The 26,865-nt window shown below is 35.6% G+C and overlaps 1 protein-coding gene across 1 annotated transcript in view; it reads left to right on the forward strand.

Annotated features, from left to right (window-relative positions):
* HNMT (histamine N-methyltransferase) overlaps positions 1 to 26,486 on the forward strand; it is a 45,542-nt gene extending 19,056 nt beyond the window's left edge. The window contains exons 3-6 of the mRNA XM_007525012.3: positions 10,161 to 10,268; positions 11,714 to 11,844; positions 14,535 to 14,628; positions 25,600 to 26,486. Of these exons, the coding sequence (XP_007525074.2) occupies positions 10,161 to 10,268; positions 11,714 to 11,844; positions 14,535 to 14,628; positions 25,600 to 25,955 (689 nt within the window). The 3' untranslated portion in view covers positions 25,956 to 26,486. The remainder of the gene's footprint in view (positions 1 to 10,160; positions 10,269 to 11,713; positions 11,845 to 14,534; positions 14,629 to 25,599) is intronic.
* Positions 26,487 to 26,865: the final 379 nt, after the last annotated feature.

Consider the following 26,865-nt stretch of genomic DNA (forward strand, 5'->3'; position numbering starts at 1 on the left):
TTTGGAATAGCCAAAACCTAGAAATAACCAAGGTGTCCAACAACAGATGAGTTGCTCAGATGGCTGAGAAAGTTGTGGCACATATACACAGGGAATACTACTCAGCTATTTAAAATGGTGGATTCACCTTTTTCACCTCATCTTGGATGGAGCTTGAAGGAATCATATTAAATGAGATAAACGAGAAAGAGTAGGATGAATATGGGGTGATCTCACTCACAGGCAGAACTTAAGCAAGAATGAAAGGGAAAGCACAAAGTATTAATTGAACTGGGCTTGGTGTATTACACCAAAGTAAAGGACTCGGTAGGGGTGGGGGGGCACTTTTAGGTCCTGGTGCATGATAGTGGAAAAGGACTTAGTCTTGCATGAGAGTATTCTGCAGAAAACTGAGATATTCCACATATAACAACAACTTTAGCTACTATTTACTGTTAACCTTTAATCCCCCATTGGTAATAATAAAAAAGAAAGGTCAAATGCAATAATAATGAGGTTACAATGACATGGAAGAGTGCATCTACAATTATGAAGGTTATGAAGTCAAAGGAATTTTTAAAAAATAATTTGGCATATGTATCAAGGAGAGTTCTGATATTCATTTCATATACATAGGTCTGGCTATGCTGGTTATAAATATATTGACCTACCTTTATAGAGAGCCTTTCTTATTATTCCACCCCAGCCTCACTATAGCCATTCAAGCACTGCCTCCTAGACATATTCCCATCCTACCCCTTTATACAGAACCAAAATATTTATATAAAAATACACTTACATATAATTACATTTCCATATATATTTTTACAAATAAGTGTACATATGTACATTTGTACATATATTATATAAATATATGCTTTGTACTTACAGTGCATGTATAGAAGTAATTAAGTCAATTATCCCCACATATGCATTGTAGAGACAACAGCATCACCACTATAAATATAGCCACCACTACAAATAACACATTCAAATATATTTTAATGTATTTGCAGTGTAATCTCAAGTGAGAAGATCAAAATATTCTATATACATAATGATCTCACCTGGGTAGACTATTAAAGAATATTTTCTTAAAAGAAGAAAAAATGCTTAGGAGAAAGTAAACCAAAACTTTCAAATGTGTTTTCTCTAGTAGTTATTTTAATGTCTACTTCCAGCTTTGTCTATGTCTTGAATTTTTCTGTAACATTTATTTTATAGCCAGAGATAGGTAAAAGAATCATAATTAAAACTATAATTTTATAACTGATGAAGGATGCTGGTAAAGAATAATCTCATGGACTTCTGATGGTTTCTTCAGCTCTTCTCTGACACTTGCCAAACTGCTCTGACATTTGGGTTTTCATGATTATTTTTCTTTGGACATTTTGTTGCCTCACCAGTAATAGTGCTAGACCTATACAAATACTTCAAGAACAATCTTATGTGTAGTGTTGCTTACTAGTGATTTTCATCACAGCTCTCAGTTTCTTCCATGCCTGGCTCCAGGAACCATTAGCCATGATGGTGAGGACAAGGGTAAGTTTAAGAAAATGATGGTTAGGAGCTGGGTGGTGGCGCACCTGGTTGATCCGACATTTTGCAGTGCTCAAGGAACTGAGTTCCAGTTCCCAGTCCCCACCTGCAGGGGGAAAGCTTTGCAAGTGGTAAAGTAGTGCTGCAGGTGTCTCTCTTGTCTCTTTCCCTCTCTGTCTCCCCCTTCCTCTCGACTTCTGGCTGTCTCTATCCAATAGATAAATAAAATTTAAAAATCAAAAAAGAAAATGATGGTTATGAGATGTATCTATATAGATATATATCTAGATAGATTATAGAGAGAGATATTACACTAACCAATTGATCATATTGGACTGTTCCTGCCAGTGTAAGTATTCTCTTCTTATAAATCATATCTTGGCATGAAGAAGGTCAGAGAAAATTAGCATTCATTAAAACTAACTCAAGATGACATTATAATATTGTATGTATGGAATTCACTACTCTTTCTATATATGAGCTGAAACAGAAGCCCAAGTATTTATGCAAGTTTAAAACTTATAAATTAAAAATTAAGTTAAACTTAGTATTTTCTGAGTTTTCAATGGTTATGTTTTCTATCTTTATACTTTAGTGTCCAGCATTCTTTTTGGGATATTTTCTTTAAGTTTATATTTCCTTGAACATTTGGTAACTTGGATTTTCTGAGGACTTTTGAACTTGCAAAATGTTCAGGCACTAGTGTTCTGGGCCAAGAGCCAGAAAGCATAAGAAAGCAAATGGCAATGCTCCTTTGACTTAGAATTTATATTTGTAATACCCTTCCTGAGATCTTACAGATATTTTAATATTCTACTCTCATCTTTCCATACTGACAGAACTTCAGGCAATAGAAGAGAGAATGAAAAAAGGAAGAGGGAGAAACACACATACACTCACACAGGCAGAGAGAAGGAGAGGGAGAGAGAGAGAAGAGGGGGTGAAAAGTCATCTTGTAATCTAGTTTTCATAATGGTGCTCAAAATCAGGTGGTTTTTGCTCTGGTTGCAAAGTAAAAGTTGAAAGTATTTTTGGTCACTACAGTTATCTTGGCAATTTTTCTTTCTGGGGGGAAAATATGCCTGATATTCAAGTAGGGGAAACAAAAAAGATAATATCTTAATGCAACATGTAATAGAATATATTTTTCCTTGCTGATAATATAAAAAATTCACATATATATTTGATACAAGAAATGAAGGAGGAATAGACTGAAAATCAAGTGATGGGAGATAGGGCCATAGACTTTAATCCTCCATTTCCTTGGCCTGCAGATTTTCTCATTTGGGGAAGTTCCAGAGTTCCTAAGCTGATATCTGTGTTTTGTTTTATGTGTGCTCAGTCAGATGACAAGCCACACAATGTGAATGTATAACTTCTCTGCCAAGTTGTCATTTTATAATAGAGCTACCACCCACTTAGAAAGGCAAATTTTCATTTACTTCATTTTGAGTTTTCTTCAGACATCTCTTGAATGTCATTTTTCCTTGAAGTGTACTTGCCCAGTGAATTGAAATTTGCAAAGCTCTATTTTTAATTTGCTTTTGTTCTTTTTTGCTTGGATTTTATTCATGGGATGTACCGTCATCAATAAAGGTGGAATATTCTAGTCTCCAAGTTATGCCTCTTATCCTACTACAATTTTTTTGACTACCTATGAAGCAATTTTGGTAGTAGCTGTGCCTGTTGATCTGTCTATGCACTCTTGCTAACCAGTTACTTATCTAACCTATCTTTATTTTTAAACACACTTCATTGAGTTGTTATTATTATCATTATCATCATCATCATCATTATTATTATTGTTTCCAAAGTTATCACTTAGGTTCAGCTCTGGAAATCCTCAACTATTTATTTTTTCTTTCCCTTTCACACTCTCTCATTCCCTTTCTTCCTTACTTACTTATCGAGGATGAGATAGAAAAATAAAGAGAGACAGAGAGGAAAGACACCTGAAACATCACTCGTCATCCAATCTGGTCCCCTACGCCTACACTGAACTTCTCTGTTCCAGACTCTTGGAAACAGAGTTGGCAGTCAGCTGAGGTAAAGAACAAACACCTCATCACAGACTCCTGCGAGCGTCAACCCGGCTTTGACCTAGCACGTTATGATTGGGCCTTCCTCAATCGCTATCGAACAGGCCATGGTCGGTGCGCCGCTATGTTCCATCGCTGGGGAGCCAGAGACGACCCGAACTGCCCCTGTGGCTACAGACTATGACCCACATAGTCAACGACTGCCACCTCTCCAGATTCAAAGGAGGTCTCGAAACTTTACATCAGGCTCAACCTGACGCTGTTGACTGGCTATGGAAGAAGGGCAAATGCTAGAAGAAGAAGAATTCCTTTGGAAGCTTTACCAGTACAAGTAGGGATGTGGGGTTTGAACCTGGGTCCTAGCACATAGTAATATGTGCATTCTACTAATAAGTCACTCTTGCCCCCATCCAGCATTTCATTTTAGTCTTCATTGTTCCTGTATTCACTTGTAGGAAAAGTCATCAATTCAGAAAGTTAGCCCTTTATATCACCAGCTAAAGAGATATATAGAACACATTATTTTCACATCTTCAGTGTACTAAAATCTACTACAATGCAGGCAATCCTTATAAAATATATATCATGTTATAAAATCACATACATGCATCTAACATGTGAGAGCAATCTCTATACTATGAAGGGTCACTTACTGAAGATGTTTAATTAGAAACTTTGTGATAAAAATGGTGCTATTCTTAAAACAAAACTTTGTTGTGGAGAGTCTAAATAATTACAGAAAGTTAAATGCCAAAGTGTTGTTAGTGTGGGTTATTTTATACTTGCCTCAGGAGAGTCATTCACGTATAAATTATATCCAGAATCAACTTATACCTATATTATAGCAGAGAAAGATTTTTCCTTCTTTTTTTTTTTTTTGTCTGCTGCTGTTGGGTAGTGAAGGAAAGGGTTCTGTAGTTGAGAAATGAATATTTTTATAATGAATATTTTAAAAATAATTAATTCAAATAGCCTCCTATAGAAATATTTTTAAATTATAGATAAGTAAAAGAGTAAAATGAGAAATAGACTATAATCCTGCCACCCTAAGTTAACGACTGGCTATAATTTTATGCAGATCTTTTTAAATACTGTATTTTGAAATGAAATGCTCTGTGAACCATTGATTTATGCTGACACATGTTTGGACTTCCCTATCTTTGCTCAAGTTCCACATATTAATCAGCTTAGAAAGTCAGTTATACTACCAGAGTCCAAACCAGTAGTTTGCTCTACTAGTCACATAGTGGTAGGAAAGGAGAAAGGGGAAGAAAGAAAAGGAGAAAAAAGAGCAGTGTATTGCAATAGAGTTGTTTAACCATTGTATGTTTGTTTGCCATTTATCACAGCAGACTTCAGATTTTGTTCTAGAGCTTTTAGGGGAAACATCCTGTTAGCTCAAACAACAACTAGCAATTATGCATTTGAATACTTAAGAAAGAGAAAGCATCTGAGTGTATTAGAGCGTATTATTTGCAGGCCTGGTGCCCTAGGTTCCGTCCCGCAGCATCACCATAAACCAGAGCTAAAAAGTGCTCTGGGTTCTATTTCTGTGCCTTTGTTATAAAAAATAATGAAATAAATAATAATATAAACTATTAAAATAAATGAATATAAATAAAATATAAAAATAAATAAAACTTTTTCAAAAAATATTTTAAGGGTAGAATAGCATGCTGCTTTGGCATGCATGTGACATACCCAGGCTTGAGCCTAGTCCCCCATCACAATGAAAATACTGTGGTCTCTTTCACTGTCTCTGGTTTTGCCTCTCTGTCTCTATCTTACAATAATAATAATAGTAGTAGTAGTAGTAGTAGTAGTAATAAAATTAAATGATTTGTCAATCACAATTAGTTAATAGTTGTCAGAATCAGGATCACATTTTGCATAAGGAGAGACTATATGTGCAAGGAAACTGATTATATTGCCTTATTTTCTTTAAACATATGTAAATATTGTCAAAATTATCAGAAAGTTTTGTGATACACAGTAAGAGCTGTTTACCACACTGTTGTTGTTGTTTGGTGTTTTTTTATTTTGCCTCAGGGTTATCACTGGGGCTCATTGCCTGTGCTAGGAATCCACTGCTCCTGGAGGCCATTTTTCCCATCTTGTTGCCCTTGTTGTTGTTGTTGTTATTGTTGTCATTGCTGTTGTTGTTGTTCGATAGGACAGAAAGAAATGGAGAGAGGAGGAAAAGACAGAGAGGGGGAGAGACAGACAGACACCTGCAGACCTGCTTCACTTGAAGCCCATGAATTCTATGTGCTAACTCCTGAGGGAATGATTTCATTTTCTCCTTTTGTTGCACATCCATTTCAGCTCTAGTTCCAGCAGAGAGAGCACAGGTAGTTCAAGTGCACATATTGGCTTATATTCTAGAAGTTGCTGTGCTGACTCATGATTTCCATGTCTGCTACAATTCTAGCATAGTGTTCTCTGTCATGACCCTGGGAGAAGGGAATGACTAGTACTGACCAAGTAGACTGCTAACTGAGACAGTGGCAAGATATGAACTCATTCTGGGGATGTGCTAGATAAAACCTGCCACTTTTATAAGTCCAGAATGTCATGGTATACTTCACGGAAAAGAATGTTTATCAAGTAGAAAGGGGAAATGATTATATTTCTACAGTCTGAGTTACAAAATGTTGCACCTGGAATTCTCAGAATTGTCTGTTTACATACACATGTCTCTGTTTTTTTGTTTTTCTTTGTTTCGTTTAGAGTTTATGGCTAAACTGGTAAAGACAAAGAAAGACAGCACTTTTCATCTCTAGATGTTTGGGGTAAGGTGGATTATACTTTTTCATTAGGTTGTCCCTTGCTACTTCTCTTTAGTTTATACCTTAATATTTAATGTACTTCTCCCAAAATACTTATTGATTAAAAAAAAGTCTTGAACTATAACAATAAAACAACAAGGGCAATGAAAGGGAAAATAAATAAATATTTTTAAAAAGTCTTGTGCCACACTAGTATCTGTTATAGCCTTCTTTCTTAAAAAGGGATAGTTAGATGAATAAGCACTTTATAGTTGTTTGGTGGGACTTACATTTTAGGTATGTGTTTACCTACTGAGTTTTTATCTTATTCTTCATTTTGGAAAATCCTTAGGTAGTGCTTGTTCAAATAAGAATTTCTAATAATAACTTTTCTTTTTTAAAATCTTAAATCACCTCATCTTAGATGAAGGAGAGCAAAAGCAACTGGTCTTGTCGGCATATAAGACACAATTTTCTATAAATGGCATTAAATGACACAAATCATGGTAAGGTCTTGTATAGTACAGTAAATCCTAACAATGGAATTTGCAAAGTAAACCAAGTTCCCAAATAACTTGGTTATAATAATAATTATCTATTGCCTTCTTAAATGCTAAGAAACCTATTTTTCTCCCAGTCCTAGAACCTCTGGAGCTTTGCTCATTTTCCATCAAGCTTCTCTTGATCCACACCATTTTATACTGCATCTGCTAATCTCAACCACATCAGTGCAACCAGTGCCTCCTCGACATATTAAACTTAGTACTGTGTCCAGAGATGCCAGGTCTAGGATATCAACCAATCAGCTTCCTTACTCTATCACTAAGTGGCAGATGCTACCATGACACTAATCTGACTTCAATGGGCAGATGACCTCACCAATGTGTCCTGGAGCCCCACCTACCTGGAGCCCTACCCCACTAGAGCAAGATAGAAACAGGCTGGGGTTATGGATTGACCTGCCAGTGCCTATGTCCAACAGAGAAGCAATTACAGAAGCCACACCTCCCACCTTCTGCACACCATAAAGATCTGTGGTCCATAGTCCCAAAAGGATAAATAGTAGGGAAGCTTCCAATGGAGGGGATGGGATATGGAACTCTGGTGGTGGGAATTGTATGTAATTTTGACCTTCTTATCCCACAGTCTTGCCAATCATTATTAAATCACTAATAAAAAATTAAAAAGTGGTTAGTGTCCTTTGTTGTATTCAAACAATATTAGGCTTATGGGGTCTGGCCTCAAGTTTGGGAGTAAACAGCCAACTTTTGTAGTCCTTTCTTTATCTGACAAGCTTAGACTTCTTCCAGTTTCAAACCTGGGTCCTTAAGCATGGTAGCATGAGCACTCAATGAGATGTGCCACCACAACCCCCTACACCTATTTATTTTCCATTTCCACTGCTGTAAACTTGTAGGCACAAAATTATAATAGTAAGAGGGAGAGGGTGCCACGAGTTTGTTTCAACCTGGCCCTGGCTTGCCAAGTTCCATACTTTATCGACCTCTTCTCAAGTGTGACTCTCCATGCAGAGGGCCTTTTTTCATTGCAGATGGCATCTCTCTAGATGCTTTCCTCCTGGATACTGACTTCTTGTTCCTTGATGTGGAAGCTTATTTGAGACTCATGCATGTTTGTGTAGATTTTTCTATATATTTTTGTGATTTGCTTGAAGCAGGAGGGAGAAAGTACAAGTCCTCTCTATTTCTCCAATTTGACTCCCACTCTATGCCTTTCTTTTAATCTGTTATAGCAAAATAGTGGAGTTCTTGGCTTATAATACACAATTAACAAATGACATACAAATGCATAAATCATATATCTTTTTTCATAACTTCCATTTCTGTTACCTATCTGGGATCAGTTATTGCTTAGATACCCTGCCCAGTATTCCAAAACTATGCATTATTATTCCAAAATACTCCCACATACATAATTTCGCTCATTGATTTTATGTCTCTTATCTTTCTGGCCTTCTTACCTGTAGTTCTTTATTTCCCCAGAAAATTTAGTCTTGCTTCCATTTACAAGGTCTCACAGACTTCCGACAGGATCATTTCTTCATCTATATGAAATTTCTTCTTATCTTCTTCAGTATCCTTCTCTTTTTACTTCAACCCCACCCAGCCAAGGTCTACCTCTGCCTCTAAATCACTAGGTTTACAAAGATAGATGCCTAAATGTTTTTATATATTTTTTCTTTGCATCTGACATATTTTATGGGTGACATTTTTGATACTTTTGGCTTAGCCTAGTTTATTAGTTCTGAGACATTTCTGGTATTGCGACACATCTTCCAGTTGGTTATGTCTTAAAGTTATAAGTGACAGCGTTACTTCTTAGTATTAAAACAACTGCTAAACACGTCCCAGAATGTCAACTCTCCAGAGCTCTACCTTATTATGAAAAGATAGAGACAGGCTGGGGGTATAGATGGACTGGAATGTCTATGTACATCAGAAAAGCAATTACAGAGGCCAGAACACCTTCTTTATGCACCCCTCCCAAAGAATTTTGGTCCATACTCTCAGAGGGGAGAATGTTAGGGAAAGATGACCAGAGGGCTTAGAACCCTGCTACCCTGGACCCAGAACTTTTGTCACCAAGAACCTTTGTTTTTGCCCCATCACTGAGGGAAGAGAATCTTGCTAACACCCGTGGAAACTGTGCACTATTCCTTTATCTGAGAAGGAAGAGGAACAAAGGACACCTGGAAATTGTGATAGGTATATGAATGGCTTAGAAAATAAATGAAGGTAGGATCATAGTGAATCAAAGTCGGCATCCACTTCCATCTTGCCCATCTTTATCCAATGGCCCACATGCTTCTCAGGTGCATCTCTGATTAAAAGCTTAAAATATTGGAGGGAAGAAGGAAGGAGAAGTACTTAGGTTGAGTTGGAGGAAAGCCTTTAACAATGAACTAAAATTTATTAGTTTGAGTCTTATAAATACAAAAACAAAATAAGAAGAAGTCAAGGAACATATTCTCAATGGAGTACTACTCAGCAGATACAAAAATTATAATGTGCCCTTTGTGACCAAATGAATTTAATTGGCAATGATTATGTTTAGTAAAATAAGTAAGGAAGTGAAGGACAACTACCAGGTTATTTCACTTATATGTAGAATATAGGAATGTGAAACACGGGAGTTGGGTGGTAGGTAGCACAGAAGGTTAAGTGCACATGGCGTAAAGAATTGGCATAAGGGTCCCCTTTTGAGCCCCTGGTTACCTACCTGCAGAGAAGTCGCTTCACAGGCAGTGAAACAGGTCTGTAGGTGTCTAACTTTCTCTCCCCCTCTCTGTCGTCCCCTCCTCTCTCCATTTCTCTCTGTCCTATCCAACAACGACGACATCAATAACAACAATGATAACTGTGACAACAATAAAAAACAAGGGCAACAAAAGGGAAAATAAATAAAATATAAAAAAAAGAAATGTGAAACACACACACAGATATTTAACCCATATCTATGACCTTGGGAAAACTATGTAAATCATTCTTAATAACTAATAAAAGTATGTATATTAAAATTGTTGATTATATCTTATGTGATGGCATCTTAAATGCAATATAATAATATATAAACACATATATAATGAATATGGTTTATGTAAATTTATGACAATTATAACCCTCCCCAAATAACATTATTCCTGCATACAACATAGCTAGTATGCATCAAAGAACTCTGGTAAAGCAACAATTGACCGTTATTCTTTTTTATGTTACCTTCTCCTATCTTAAAGGAAGCTGATGTGCTAGTTTACATTATTTTTAATAATTTATTTCTGAGCTTATGTGACTTGTTTCTTATGCTTGCCTTTTAGGTGAAATAGACCTGCAAATTCTGTTTAAAATACAGGCTCAGTACCCAGGAGTTCTTATCGACAATGAAGTTGTTGAACCAAGTGTTGAACAAATCACTAAATACAAAGGTATCTGTTACTCCTGGTACTATATGGAACTGTATCTCAAAAGGCTTATCATACCAAACTTGTTCCTTGAATAATTAACAGCATGGTTATAATGGAATACTTTTTGAAAGTTTACTTGGAGAAGAAAGTTACTTAGTTTCTTTTTATTGTTTTGTTATAAACATGATTAGACACATTGGAATAAGAATAATGAATAACTAGATTCAAGTCTCTTTTATCCATTCTGTCCTCCTCATCTATTATTTCTGATATTCTTACAGTCACAGTCATTAATTCACAAAAATTAAATAGACAGGTGGCTGGGTGGTGGCATACCTTGTTGAGCACAGATGTTACAAAGTTCAAGGACCCACGTATAAGCCCCAGGTCTCCATCTGCAAGAGGAAAACTTCATGAGTGGTGGTGTGGTACTGCAGGTGTCTCTTTCCCTCTCTCCTCTTCCCCTCTTGATTTCTCTTTGTCTCTATCCAATAAATGATAAATAATAAAATACATTTTTAAGTATTTAAACAGAGTCCTTGCTCTTAAAAGTGAAGGATGATACAGATTGCACCTTAACCTAGCTAAGTTCTACTAGGACAGATACAAAGACTCTAAAGGGGGGAGGTGAGGAGTAGGCATAAGAGGGTTGAAGAGTTCTGGGGACCTGGTGTACCACAGTGAAGGAATTTTCAGTTGGATGGTGGGTGAGGGGTGAAGACACTTATAAAAACTGTACATATTTTAAAAAGAAGAAGCTTTCATCATATACACATGCGATAACTAATATATTTTAGATAATTTCCCCAGTAAAGTGAATTTAAGAAGCTTATGTTTAATGGAGTAGAGCGGAAATCAACAAGCCTTTTTTTTTTTCCCTGAAAAGGTCAAATAGTAAACATTTAGACTCAGATGTTCACATAGTTGTACACAGTAGATAAATTAATGACCTTAGATATTTTCCAATAAAATTTTATGAATACTGAAATCTGAATTTTATATCTTTCTTCATCTACCACAAAATATTTTTATTTTCATCAATTATTCAGAAGTGTAATTTGTAAGTCATAAAGAAAGTAGAATAGTGTGATTCTAACTTGCAGTTCATGTAAGTCAGGTGGTGTGTTATAGTTTCCTGATCCCTGAGTTATAGAATCCTGAAATCCTTTTTATATCAGTTTTGCATTAAAAGCTTTACCAGTTGATTTCCCATTAATAATGGGATAATATAAGCTATGTCTGATCAGGATTCTCATAGTTATTTCTTATTGATTCTTTTCTTTCTAATTTCACTTAATACAGGAAAAAATCAGGATAAATTCTCAGCTCTCTCTAAGATATATAAAAAAGAAAACTGTGTTTTATATCTGTTATGTGTATAACATTGATTGCATTAAAATTCTAAATGAAAATGGGTTCCACATTTGCAATTAAAATTGATAGTGTGCCACTTCTCTGTATTTTAGAGCTTGTAGCCAAGACATCAAACCTCGAGAACATAAAGTTTGCTTGGCATAAGGAGACATCATCTGAATATCAAAACAGAGTGACAGAGAAAAAAGAATTTCAGAAGTGGGACTTTATTCATATGATTCAGGTAAGAAATATGTATTGTTATATATTTTCAGATAGAAGTTTTTTTTGTAGGAATGTGTATTAAAGGTGCCTAATATCCCAACTTTAAAAATAAAAAGGAAAGCCTGACTTCTGGTTTTATAAATGAGCAGTATCTATCCAATATAAGAGAAAAAAATGTTGATGATACTCAAGAGAATCTCTATAATATTTAAAAATCCTGTTTTCTTTTTGTTGTTGTTGTTCAAAATACCTTTGTTAGTGTGTTTTCAAAGTTGGCTTTAATGAATCTTCATTGGGTTGAAAATTCATGAGCAACTTGGAGGACAGTAGAATGTAAAAGATTCTAGAACAATTTTCCAGTAACTTTGATGACATAGATCAGGGGTGAGGAAACTTTCCTGCTAAGGATCATTTGGATATTTATAGCGTCATTCACAAGCCATACAAAATCATAGGCTTAAAAATTAGCACTTAATAAGATTGTGAAAACAACAACAACAAAAACAACTCTTATATTTCTTAAATTACAAGTCCTGCTTGTAGTTGTCTTGGCAGGACAAGACCAAGTGATATGGCCCATAGGCCAGCTGCTTCCCAACCCTCATGAACTAATATCTCAGAGACTTTTGAAACCATCTTGCTTTTGCTTTCTACTAATGGTGAGGCTAATTATACCTAATGAAAGTTGTGGTTAGATGATTTGTGCGGTCAATAGGTTTTATTGATATTAGTTAGTAGGATTTTATTTACATGGCCCAGCACTAACAGTCTTAGAAATATACTAGGATATTTCTTAGAAAGTCAGTGATTATTCCGTAGATGACATTAAGGCCTATTCTTACTGATCATTTTTATTCATACACACACACACACACACACACACACACACACACACACACACACACACACACACATATATATATATAGAATTTAGATGTTAGCTACTATTAAAAGACAGGCATAGTTTAGAAATACCACTCAACTAGATGTATACTGATTCCTTCTTCCTATAATTCACAAGTGCATTCACTTCAAAGGCATAAATGTGAGAGAAAAAAGAAGCAATGATTCCAAAATAGACAGACCTAAGCAATCCAGTGCCTTTTCTCTCTTAATTAACAGAAGAATTTTATCTGTGAATGCTTAACAGTATCCTAGTTTCCCACTGTATTTCTTTATTGAACTTGGCTATTCCTCTTTCTCAGTAATTATTATTTCTCTCTCTCTCTCTCTCTCTCTCTCTCTCTCTATATATATATATATATATATATATATATATATCACTATCACACCTCTCCAGTGACTTCATTCTGCTTCATTCTGTTTAGAGAAAATGTACATTAGCATGTGAAGACTCTCATTCACTTGCTGAACTCACAAACATACCTGCACCAATAGCCACAATTTCTTTCTTTCATGTTACTATAAAATCCTCTTCTTATCGAAAGATAATCCCTCTACCTATGCACTAAATCTTATTTTTCTACCTGTAATAATAAGTTGCATTTCAGAGATCAGATCTCTCCTTCCATTTTTCTTGAAACATCCATCTTCTTTCCTTCTTTTAGTAACTTTGCTTCCTCTCAGTATTATTCTACTCCTTCATCTCTTACACTCTGATTATTCTGCATTTTTCTGTGCTGTTGTCTCTTGTCTCTTATTTTGTATAAGCCTGTATTTCAATTTAATATTTAGTTAACTACAGAGAATCTTAGTTTCTATAATATAAAATTTCAGACTAAGTCTTCCTTTTTAGTCAGACCACGCCATAGATTGTTAACCATCTTATGGGTTAGCTGCACCTGGGTGCCTGTCTATACATGGCCCCTGTGGTGAACAGCATGGAGTTGCCTGCTATTAAATGTGGCCTCAAGGCAATGTAGGTCATGTGAAAGTCTACTGTATTTTAGTCACTGATGTAAGAGGAACATAGCTTAAGTTGTTTGGCTTTATGAAAGAAATTCTGTCATGGACTCTATATACAGAATACTGAATGCTTATCCAAGAGGAATAAGACGATTCTGGGGATACAACTAAGTCCTTAAGGGTAATTTCTCACTGACAATGTACAATTCTGAGCACTATCTGTGTAGGATAGAAAGGCCTCATCCTGTACTTCATCAAAAATCATCGAAAGTTATTAAAAGTGGGCAGAGTGGCCCCTGGTATCTTCTGACCAAGCATGCAGCCTCATTCTTTTCCAGTCTATTTTCCTAAAGAATCTGTCAACATCAGAGCCTGTCACATTTTCTGTGATTTATAAAAAGCATCTATGAGCATATGGCAAAGCTAGTGCAAAGGACATAATTTTAAAGCAACGTTCCATGAAATGGGGTCTTTGTTTTATGGTGCCAGTACCATTTACTCTTAGAACGGCTATTCACAAAATATAGAGTAAGCACTGAGTCACTGTCCCTATGTAGAGTGGAGACTAAGTGACTACAATTATTAACATCTGTGCTTTCGTTGTCAGAAAGAATTAATTTAAAACTATTTGACATTAATAGAATGAATACTATGGCTTTTCCTTTCTCCAAATATGTTCCTACATTATTTTTCTATCTCTTCTTATAACACTTTAATATTTATATTTCTCAAATGCTGTAATAAAAATCAAACTTGCTAATATCTAGCTAACATTCTAATATCTAATATCTAGTAGTGACATTTACATAGAAAAACATCATATTTCTTATTTTTTTATTTTAGATGCTATATTATGTGAAAGACATCCCAGCTACCCTGAAATTCTTCCATAGTCTCTTAGCTACCAACGCTAAGATGCTCATTATTCTAGTGTCAGGTAAGTTATTCATATCCAGTCTGAATGTGAAAACACCAATAGTGCTTGGGTTCGCAAGCATTTATGCTTGGGTTCGCATGTTTGAAGGCAGTTGGTATATTTCATTTCATTATGAAATTATATTTAATTTTTTATTTATTGTAGAGAGTCAGAGAATCAAGAGAGAATGGGAAGGGAGAGTGGGAGAGGAAAAGAGAGACTCCTACAACATTGCTTCACCATTCAGGAAGCACCCCCCTATGCAGGTCAGGTAGGGACGGGGGACTTGAATCTGCATCTTGTGCATGGTGATGTGTGTTCTCATTTTTTCCCCAGTGATATATCAATAGTAAGTACTACACAGAACACAAGTAAATATATTAGCTAATGCAACACTGATATTAAATTCATTCATTATTACTTCTTTCATTTGGCCATCTTTAAAGCTGTCTTTATCTTCCTAAGCTTACATCAGAGCCCATACTCAAATTTATTCTTTAAAAAAAAGATAGGTTTATTTATTAATTGAGGGAGAGAGTGAAGGAGGGTGAAAAGGGAAGGGAGTGAGATGGGAGAGAGAGAGAGAGAGAGAGAGAGAGAGAGAGAGAGAGAGAGAGAGGGAGAGAGAACACAAATCAGTCTGCTACCTGTGCCTGGAAGTGAAACTGGGGATTCACATGAAGTCAGTCCCTCTGCTCAATAAGGTACCTTCCAGTTTCTCATTTATTCTTAAATTCTAGAAATGATTTTAAGGATGGAAAATACACTTGTTGCTTATAATCATGGGTTTAAATCCATGTGGGAATTTCACAGTAGAAAGATCCTATATACAACCTTTTCTCTCTGGTTACACTTAGATATACTATTTTATTTCTGGTTAGTTTATACTCATTTCTGAAGGAAAGGTTTGTTTTCTCATTTAAAATATTTTATGTCAACTAAATCCTTCCCACCAGTGTCTTTTTATCAATAAATTAGGCTATTTGGGTAAAGTCCTTTGTGCTGCATTTAGGAATACAAAACTAAACTGAGTCATTAATATCAAGAGTAATCTATTCTTAATAACCTTTATAAATAATATTGAGTGTTATATACAAAAAGAACAATCCATTCACATGTTACATGTGTTTGATCGTAGAAAATATTTCACATCAATAACAGACCCACTCTTATTTATATTTGGTATATTCTGCTTTGTTTTCAGAAACTAAACACTTGAGAATCAGAAGATAGTCTCTACCTACCCACTAGAAAAAGGCACTCAGTTTAGAAAGTGGTATGTTGGGGGTCAGTGGTAGTGCAATGAGTTAAGCACACATGGCTCAAAACGCAAGGACTGGCATAGGATCCCGGTTCAAGCCCCTGTTCCCCATCTGCAGGGGGGTTGCTTCACAAGGTCTGCAGATGTCTATCTTTCCTTCTTCCTCTCTGTCTTCCTCTTCTCTCTCCATCTCTCTCTATCCTATACAATAATAACAACAATAATAATAACCACCAGAATGTTAAACAATAAGGGCAACAAAGGGAAAAAAAATACCTCTAGGAGCAGTGGATTTGTAGTGCAGGCACCAGAGCCCCAGCAATAACCCTGGAGGAAAAAAAAAAGAAAGAAAGAAAGAAAGAAAGAAAGAAAGAAAGAAAGAAAGAAAGAAAGAAAGGAAGAAAAGAAAAGAAAAGAAAAGAAAAGAAAAGAAAAGAAAAGAAAAGAAAAGAAAAGAAAAGAAGAGAAAAAGAATAGGAAGAAAGTGGTATGATTGTTTAGTATACAAGCAACTGTGAATTGACAAAGTGCCCTGATATTAAAGTGTCCTGGTGGTTAGGTCATGAATAAGTTAATACAATACAGAACTCATTGGCATTAAAATGTGAAAAAAAGGCCCAGTCAAATGTATAATGACACAGGAAATAAAAATGGTAATATACTTTGTAGCTGTGTAAGCTGGGTCTATGAATTTTAGTTTATAAAAGGATTATTTCTGGATAATAATACTTATATTTATGCATGCATATGGTTCATGTGTACAATATATTCATAGATAAATAAAAAGAAACAACCTAATGACTCAAAAATCAATTAGTTTTTTAAAAGTATTTTGAGTAAAACAGTATTCAATAGGTTCAGCTTGATGTTGGAAGTATTTTACTTACTTTTTCAGTATCCTATTTACAATTCTTCATTAATGCATACAGAATGGGAGACAGATGTCCTAGAGATAAAAATATTGTTAGAAAATACTGTTCTTCAACATAAGAATGTAGTAAATTACAGTTGTTGAATTATTAAAGAGACTCTAATAACCTCCTTCTTTAACTGTATGCTTTTCTTCCTTTGAAGAGGTTTAAATAGCTATAGAAGAAGTATATACATTTCTTATTAAGATTAGAATAATTTAGCAAATGGAAAAAAATAAGCTCAGATACTTTATTTTGAATTTTCTGACTCTCTCTTGAAACTAAAAGCTATAACCTTAGTGCCTTCTCAGAAGATTCTTTTTCAATAAATAACTATTAGTAGGATGTTTTTTTTTATAAAAATGAAATAGTCCATCTGTTAGAGAAAACAGTCTACTTGATAAGAGAAATAAAATTAGTAAACATGTGCATCTTGCTATCAATTTAGTTTAACCTGAATATCTCAAGGTTTTCCAGCTCTGTAAACTCATCCATCCTTAACTTTTATTTATTTCATTTATTTATTTGTATCTTTTATTTATTTTTATTTTTTTGTCATTGCTGGCATATCACCATCCCAAACCCACTTTTTCAGATAGGAAGAGATTGGAAGGCACAGGGAGAGAGGGAAAGATACTGCAGCACCAAGTTTCTCCCATTGGTGGAGGTCAAGATTGAACCTGGGTTGTGCTCATGGCGAAAAAGGTGACTTTCCAGATGAGATCTCTTGCTGGGTCCTATACTTAAAAATGAATAGTCCAAGCCAGCCATTTACTTGGACAGAGTGTTCCCACTGCACTGGAGGAAGCTTCAGTGCTGTGACATCATTTTCTCTCTGTGTCTGTGTCTCTACGTAAAAATGTCAGCCTGGGACAGTGAAGTTTCATTGACAATAGCAAAAAAAAGGCCCTCAGTAAATGACTGAAATCTTCATTCCAAGTAACTTGAATCGTCAGCCCACCCTCCTTTCCATGACTTGAGGATTTTTAGGGGTCATGTTTCTATACTCCTCATGGATGTCAGCCATTCTTTGCTCCAAATTTCTACTCAGCTGTTTCTATCTCCAAACCTGCCATATGTGGCAACTCCCTTTCCTCATTCTGTTTTACTTTGCCTTAAGCATGAACACAGCCTTACTTTCTTCATTCTTCAAATCAGATTCTTAGATTTGGGGAGATACTGAGATCACTGGAGAAGATAACAGTAGAATCCAGAATTTGGAATTAAAGTCCCACAGCCTCTCTCTTCATAGTTTTTCTTGCACTTTATTGTAATTTCTCTCAGACCTCACCTATATCCTTTTAGCTCAGTGCTTCTCCCAAGATGCCAAGTTCTTTCTTTTCTCTTCAAACCCCCTGTTTGTTATATAAAGCTGTGTAACTTCCGTATCTTCTACCTTTTACCCAGATAAATCTCTGCTCCTATAGACATCTCTTAAGAGTACATCTCCCTAAAATAAATTCTTTTTTAAAATTAATTAATTAATTTATTCCCTTTTTTGTTGCCCTTGTTTTATTGTTGTAGTTATCATTGTTGTTGTTAATGTTGTTGTTGGATAGGACAGAGAGAAATGGAGAGAGGAGGGGAAGACAGAGAGGGGAGAGAAAGACAGACACCTGCAGACCTGTTTCATTGCCTGTGAAGTGACTCCCCTGCAGATGGGAAGCTGGGGGCTCGAACCAGGATCCTTAAGCCAGTCCTTGCACTTCATACCACGTGTGCTTAACCCACTGCGCTACCCCCCGACTCCCCTAAAATATATTCTGCTGCTCTCTTAGGGTATGGAAGTAGCTTTAGTTGCATTTAAAAAAAGTATTTTGTTGTGCTGATATGGTCAATACAAGTACAAGGTACAGATTTTAGAAAAGTAGATCAAATACTGTTTCCAACATTCAGTTTTCCAATACTAGAAAACTAGTATTTTTTTTAAAAAGAGACTGTTTTAACTAAAACCAGAACCAGAGACTACAGAATGTTTGGGGGGGGTGAAGACTGGCTTATTGAACAAGAGTTAAAAACCCAATAAAGGCAATAATCAATTTTACACAAATATGCATACAATAAAGTAGGCAGACAAAAGTGAGAGTGATAGGAAGGGGAAACCAGAAAAAGAAATAATTGATGCAGAGACACAGCTCAGTGAGGTTTTTTGTTTTTTGTTGTTGTTTTTTTACCAGAACACTGCTCAACTCTGGTTAATAGTGGTGTGGGAGATTGAACCTGAGACGCTGGAGCCTAAGGCATGAAAGTCTCTCTGTATAACCATTATGCATCCTCGCACAAGAGTACATGTATTGCATATGGGAATCTCTGGGTGAAGTTCAAGAAGTTCAAGAAGTGAGGAGGAGGAATTGGAAAAGGGAGAGAGAAGTGGGAAGAGGAGGGAAAAGAGGGAGGAAACAAAGAGGAATTGAAATCAGAATTAAATTGTAGCATTTTCTGGTTAGGTTAGCTTATCAGAACACAAATTTCTTGGGAGAAGACAGTATTTTCACTCTCTTCATTGCTGTACTTGCCCAGATCAGCAAATATTACTTTAATTATGACAAACAGAAGCTTCTAACTATAATGGAAAAAATTAAGTATGAAAATTTCTGATTATAAAGATACAATGTTTTTATATAAATATAGATAGTTGTAGAAACAATAGTGAACCTATATCTGTAATCTTGGGAGAACTAATACAGTTTCCAATGGAGGAAATGGAGACACAGAACTCTGGTGGTGGGAAAGGTTGGGAATTATATTCCTGTTACAATTTTCTAAATCAATATTAAATCACTAATAAAAAATTTTAAAAAACAAGAGATACAATATTTTACTTGAGGATACAAAAAAAGAAGAGAGAAAGAAAAACAACAGTACAAGAGGTAGATTGTTAAACCAGATAATATCCTAGACTATGTTGAGGCTAGTGTGGTATCTTTTTTTCTGCAAATATGATCATGAAGCACTAGTAGCATTGCTAATTAAAACTCATTTTTTCTGGTTATGAAAAATTAGTAAGAAAGATCATTAGAGTTTTCTTTCTCTTCTTACCTGAATAAGGAAAAAGACCAACATGGTTTGTTATTTTTAACACAGTGAGAAAAAGAATCTGGTTAATATCATGTTCAAATCAACAGCAGCACCATATGTTGTACCCATGGAGAGTCATTATGATAATGCATTAGTCAGAAAGTGTCTAATTGCTCAGCTCAGAAGTGGCACTGTTTCACAGAACACTGACACCAGCAAAATTTCTGCAATTTGTGTTCCATTCTTTGTTCTTTGCCATTAAAAAAAAATGATGACAATAGAATCTTCGACCACTGAAATATTTCTTGTAAAGTGTTGCTGTAGATAAATTCTTGGTTTAGAAAATGATCAGTGTCTTTGGAGTGAAAGATAATTTAATACGTACTCATGACCCTCTTTTATTTATTTATTTTTTTGCATTGAAATGAGGTTTTAGTTTTCTCAGCTTCACTGCAATTCTACCTCCTCCTGAAGCTTATCCTGAGGTCATCGTTTCCTCTTCTGAAATATTAGTGGAACATCAATTACCTAGCCTATGTATTATTTACCATTTCTGCCTTGGGTAGTTTCTTTTGTTGAGCCTGGATTTTAGTGCAATCCATGGATGACATCAGGGTCCTTGGGCATCCTACCGTTAGACACAGAATAGGGTAGATATGTATTTTTTTTTTATTTCTTTCCCTGGACAAGCAATTATTCCAGGACTTATAAAAGGAGTTTTGGGAGCCTAAAAGTTCAAGTCTTTGAAGTCTTCACTTTTAATTCCGGAGGCTTTTAGAAAATTAAATTCTCAGTGGCTGGGCAGTGGTGTACCTGGCTGAGTGCACATGCTACCATGCACAAGCACCCGGGGAAACTTCACAGGTGGTGACACAGTACTGCAAGTGTCTCTCTGTCTCTCTCTTCCTCTCTATCCCCCTCCTCTCTCAATTTCTGTCTTATCAAATTAAATAAATTAAATAAATAAAAATAAAATAAAATAAAATAAAAAAGAACATCTGGGCCTGAGTAGTGGTGTACCTCGTTGAGCACACACATTATAGTCAGTGTTCAAGGACCTGGGTTCAAGCCCCTAGTCTCCACAAGCAGGAGGAAAGCTTCATGAGTGGTGAAGCAGGGCTGCAGGTATCTCTCTGTCTGTCACTCTCCCTCTCAATCTCCCCCCTCCCCTCAGTTTTTGGCTATCTCTATCCAATAAATAAATAAAAATAATAAAAATTAAAAAAATAAAATATAAATGTTCTCTTATTTTTTATTATTTTATTTATTTTGATGAGAAATATACAAAGAGACATAAGGGGAGGGAGGGCAGGAGAGAGGGGGAGAGGTGGGGAGAGAGAGAGACTCCAGAGCACTATTCAGCTCTAGCTTATGATGGTGCTGGAGAGTGAACCTGGAACCTTAGAGCCTCAGGCTTGAAAGTCTTTTGCATAACCATTATGCTATCACCCAGCCCTAAATTCTCTCCTAATACTTCAACAGTGTTTACTATGTGCCAGTCATATTTCTTGATACCTTTATTAACTCAGTGAATTCTAGCAGCAATTTTATAAATCGATTTTATCGTTATCCTTGTTTAACAGATAATAATACAGATCACATACATAATTTAGTAAGATGAAAATTCAAGCTACACTTGAGCAAGATGCATTTCAGAAATCATTCTCAATTACTCCTCTGTCTTGACTATTTATGTAACAACCCAGTATTACATGTATGTATTAGAAGTTTCATTAAGAGAAACTCATTTATTTTGATTATTATAATGTTTTCTTTCCTACTCTCTAAGTACTACAACCAGTGAAAATACATCACATTAATTTTATAGAATTTTTATTTTTAAGTATTTATTGCTTATCCGCTATGTGCTCAGTATTATGTAACATCTGACTTGAATTATCTCATTTAATACTTGCATTTGATTTTGAGGTAACTCTGGTTATTCTCATTTTACAAATGAGAAAACTGAAGTTTTGAGAAAACTAAATGACAATCTTTACCTCATCCATGAATCATTAGAATACTCCAATCTATGTCACACTCTCAAATGCTGTCTCTCTTAGCTTCATTGGTGAGCTGGGGTTTTTGGTAAATACAACAGACATCTGAAACATCTACTAATGCTGGGGGTAAAATATATTTGAATTGTGGTCCAGAAAGTAGTGCAGTAGATAAAGTGTTGGACTCTTAAGCATTAGATTCTGAGTTTGATCTCAGAAATCAAATGTGCCAAAGTACTATTCTGGCTCTCTTTTTCTTGTCTTTTTCCCCTCATAATATATAACAATTTTAAAAAGAAACATATAAATAAACCTAGTGATTTTGAAGTTCTGAACAACATCTCCTATCTGGAGAAATAGGAGACAATAACTTGTCTTTCATTTGAGAAGTTTTTATATTGCTTCTCTTTTTTTTTTTACCTTAATTTCTACTCTAAGACCCTCTTGTCACAAATAGCATAAACAACTGCCTTTTATCTCTGCCTGAATATCCAAAAGCTATAACAAATTTACACTTCCAAACTAGACCTAATGTCCTTCTAAAACTGCTTCTTCTCCAGTCTCAATACTTCTAATAGGCGCAGTTCTAGCCTTAAAATGTTTGGATAGTAGGGTAGGTCCATCTCAGATGTAGACTGCCCCCCATAGGGGTTGGACCAATTTACATTCCCACCAGCAGTATAAAAGAGTACCTTCCCTCACTCTCACACCCCCACACAAGGTCTCCTACATTTGTCCTTAACTGATGTTTCAGAAGAGTGAAATGGTATTCGCATTTTTCTGGAAAGCAGTGACTTTAAGCATTTTTCTCATATGACTGTTGGCTCTTTGGATCTCTTCTTCTTTTTTTAAATTTAATTTATTTATAAAATAAAAAATCAAAAATATCAACAAAACTATAGGATAAAAGTGTTAGCGAGCATAAATCAAACCACCATCCACTGCAAGGAAGCAAAGATGTTTATTGACGAATTACAATCCGGACAGAGATGGTGACTGGTGTTAGTCTACCAAGCTCAACCCTGAACAGGGCTCAAACCACACAATTTATAGAAATTAAGAACACACTTGAGGAGAGGGTCCACTCCATCTTACAATCTATGTCCAATTACATATTACAAAAAACGCGGAATCTAATCATTTTAAACCAAGCAAAAAGTGGGGTCCATACAAAGTGAAGCGCGGGCTAATTTCAAACCTTGCAAAACCAGACAACCAATAAGACTTGACCAGGTATTAGGTCGTCACATCCCCCTACCATCATACCAGGCCATCTGGCGACCAGTATACTGCTGGGGCTGTGCAGAGGTCCCGATAAGGGTGGCCTCACACAGAACTTCTGCAAAACACCTGATGGCCTTCACTGATTAGTCTTGTTTTCTAAAAGGGAAAGGGCAAGGGGCTTTTTACTTAGCAAACAACCGGGGGCTTTCAAAAACAAGAATAAGAAGGGGAACTTGTAGGGAAAAAAGGGAACTTAACACTAAACACTCAAAAACTTAACATCTAAACCTAAAATGAAAAAAGGGGGGGGGACTTAAAGTTAACTTGAATACAGGGGGATTTTAAAGTAACAGCTAGTTACTGCCTGTCACAAAAAGGAGTAAAATTCCACACATTTCCCACTACCAGAGTTCTATATCCCATCTCCTTCATGGGAAGCTTCCCTATTCATTATCTCTCTGGGAGTGTGGATCCAGGATCATTATGGGGTGCAGAAGGTGGAAAGTCTGGCTTCTGTAATTGCTTCTCCACTGAACATGGGCATTGGCAGGTGACTACATATTTCCATGCTGTTTCTATCTTTCCCTAGTGCATTGCTTCTTTGGTGAATATTTTGTTCATAGCCTCTCCTCACTTTTGGATGGGGTGATTTTTTTTTTCTGAGTTTGATTATGATTAGCAGTGCCTCTCCTGAGGTTATATCCTAATGTTGCATTGTTGGAGACAGAAATTCAGGATAACCAAAAAGTTACTCAAAGAGACTAGGGAGTTCTAAGTCTTTACTGAGAGCCTGGCTACAGAAAATAATCTTCCATATCAAAAAGGTTAAGATCGTTAATGTCCCAAAGCTTTGGCTGCTCTCAGGCTGTAGCTTGTTAACCCATCTATGTCTGAGGACTATTCAGATAGCTTACTGGAAACAGAGTTATTAGGTACTGATGTAAATACATCTGATATTCATGCTCCCCAACATTATAAAAAAAGCAAACATACCCATCTAAAGAGATCTGTGTACACTGATGTTCATAGCAGCAAAATTTGTTATAGCCCAAACCTGGAGGCAACCTAGCTATCCGACAAGAGATGACTAACTAAGAAAATTATGGTATGTATACAGAATGGAATACTACTCAGCTATGAAATGATGAAGTTACCTTCATCTCATCTTGGAGAGAACTTGAAGGAATTATGTTAAGTGATTCATGTTAAGTGATATTAAGTCAGAAAAAGAAGGGAGTGCCTTTTTGTTGCTGGCCTGCTTTCACTTCTATGATCGTGCATGTCAGTGAAAAAACAGGTAAATGATTAAACACACTTAAAATATAAGGTGTGGTAACTGAATCTAAAGGTCTTACTTTTCTACTGAAATTAAAATGTGTATGAGTTAAAGTGAAAGAAAACTTAAAATTAATTTTTACAGTCACATTAACCACAGTTTAATGTTCATAACCACTGTGGTTAGTCTCTCACATGTCGGATTCTGCAGAAAGAGAGCATGTTCATCAGTCAGAAAGTTTCACAGACAGTGGAAAATGATTCCTCATTCCCTTCTCACCCCAGATGATTGGCATGGGATTAATTATAAACTACCGCTACCATCCAGTTCTATCTGTACTCTTGAAAACTCAGTCCAAATCTCCTTGGCTTTCTAGTTAGTTCATAAACATGTTAAGCATTTTTTGCTTCAAGTCCTTTACAATTGCTGGTTTTTTTTTTTATCTAGAATAATCTACTCTCTGATATTGCCATACTTTGCTTTGCCAAGTCTTTGCTCAAATGTCTCATTACTATAGCGATTTGTTTGTGTTCATGCTATATAAAGCAGCAAGCCATCCCAACCATTGATCTCTGTATTCCTTGTTGATATGCTTTGCCCTAGCTCTTAGCAACATCTACTACATGCATCATTCAACTTTCTTCCTCATACTCTTTGAATTGGATTATGCAAAGATAAGACTGTTATTTTATTCACTTATTTATTTATACTTTAGATAGAGACAGAGAGGCGTGCACGCACACACACACACACACACACACACACACACACACACAGGGGTAGGTACAGTTCAAAAGCTTCCTTCATTGTGGTGGGGGCTGGGGTCAAACCTATGATACACATTTGGCAAAAGCAATTCGCTATCCAAGTGAGCTATTCCTCTGATCCATTTTATTATCTTCTCTGTTATTAGTATCGAGTGCACTTTCTGACATAGTAAAGAAAGGAGGAAGAAATAAAATCATTTGGGTGGAGGACATAGCATAATGGTTATGCAGCAGGCTCTCAAGCCTGAGGCTCCCAGGTCCCAGATTCAATGTCCCATGCCACTATAAGCCTGAGCTGAGCAGTGCACTGGTGAAAGAAAGAAAGAAAGAAGAAAGAAAGAAAGAAAGAAAGAAAGAAAGAAAGAAAGAAAGAAAGAAAGGAGGAAAGAAGGAAGGAAGGAAGAAAGAAAGGAAGAAAGAAAGAAAGAAATAAAGAAAGAAAGAAAGAAAGAACGAAAGAAAGAAAAGAGAAAAGAGAAAAAAAGGAAGATGGGGGGGAAGAAATAAAATCATTTAACTCTGTTCTGTCATATAGGAGCTAGTGGCTGGAACAAGCTGTGGAAAAAGTATGGATCTCGTTTACCCCTGAATGACCTCTGCCAGTATGTCACATCATCTGACCTCACACAGATGCTGGACCAGTTGGGGATTAAGTATGAGTGTTATGACCTTTTGTCCACCATGGACATATCTGATTGTTTTATTGATGACAATGAAAATGGAGACTTGCTTTGGGATTTTTTAACAGAAACTTGCAACTTTACCACAACAGCACCGCCTGATCTCAAAGCAGAAATCATGAAAGATCTACAGGAGCCTGAATTCAGTGTCAAGAAAGAGGGGAAGGTTCTTTTTAATAACAGCCTGAGTTTCATAGTGGTTGAGGCATAAAGGTCAACCATGAGGATGTTTTTAAAAGTTATAATTTAAACAGTGTTAATCATTACTTTCTGTATTAAAATGACAAGTGTATGTCATGATATAAAATATAATCCTTAATATGTAAAACCTCAAAAACTCAAAGACATACTTTAACCTCCAGGTAGAATCATATGATCTTACACCACACTGTTTTCTGTTAAAGAGACCACATGGAGACTAAGTAGCAGCATTGTGGAACAAAATGAGACAACTAAGTTTGTTTCACTGGCTTGTTAACCATAGATTTTTTTATCCCATTTATTGAGGGTATTGGAATTTTGTAGAATACCAATAAAGTATGGCTGTGGATTCTTTAAATACTAGTAAGGTTTATGATTATTGATCATTTGAATGCTAAATAATATATTTACTATTGATTTTCTTCATGGTAAAGAATTACTTGTTTGTATTAATTTCTCTTTTTGTAGTAATTTTTATATTTCAATTGCGATCTCATTTTTATTCACACAAAAATAAACACTTTACAGTATTGTAAAATTAGCTCTTTTCCATGTGTTAACATTTTATTCTGTTCTGTTTTCTAATCTTATCTCTGATTTTAAATTGCTTTGTTTTCATATATTGTATTCAGCCAAATTTCAGTATTTTCTGTTTTGGATTTTAGACAAAAAAGGCTTTTACCATGATAAAGTGTATCTATTATGATAATTTTATAGTTTCAGAAAAATATATCTTTGATATTGAAATTTGTGTGAAGAATGAGACATAAAACAAGCTCCTGTCTCTAAAACTAAATAAATAAAATAAAGTTTTATCAACACAATTTACAAAGAAAACAAACACTAAATTCAAACACACCACTTATCACTTACTAAACTCCCATAGAACCTGAAATTCCAGTATTCTGCAACCCTTATGT

This window comes from Erinaceus europaeus, chromosome 18 (genome assembly GCF_950295315.1).
Source record: "Erinaceus europaeus chromosome 18, mEriEur2.1, whole genome shotgun sequence".
Lineage (NCBI taxonomy): Eukaryota > Metazoa > Chordata > Mammalia > Eulipotyphla > Erinaceidae > Erinaceus > Erinaceus europaeus.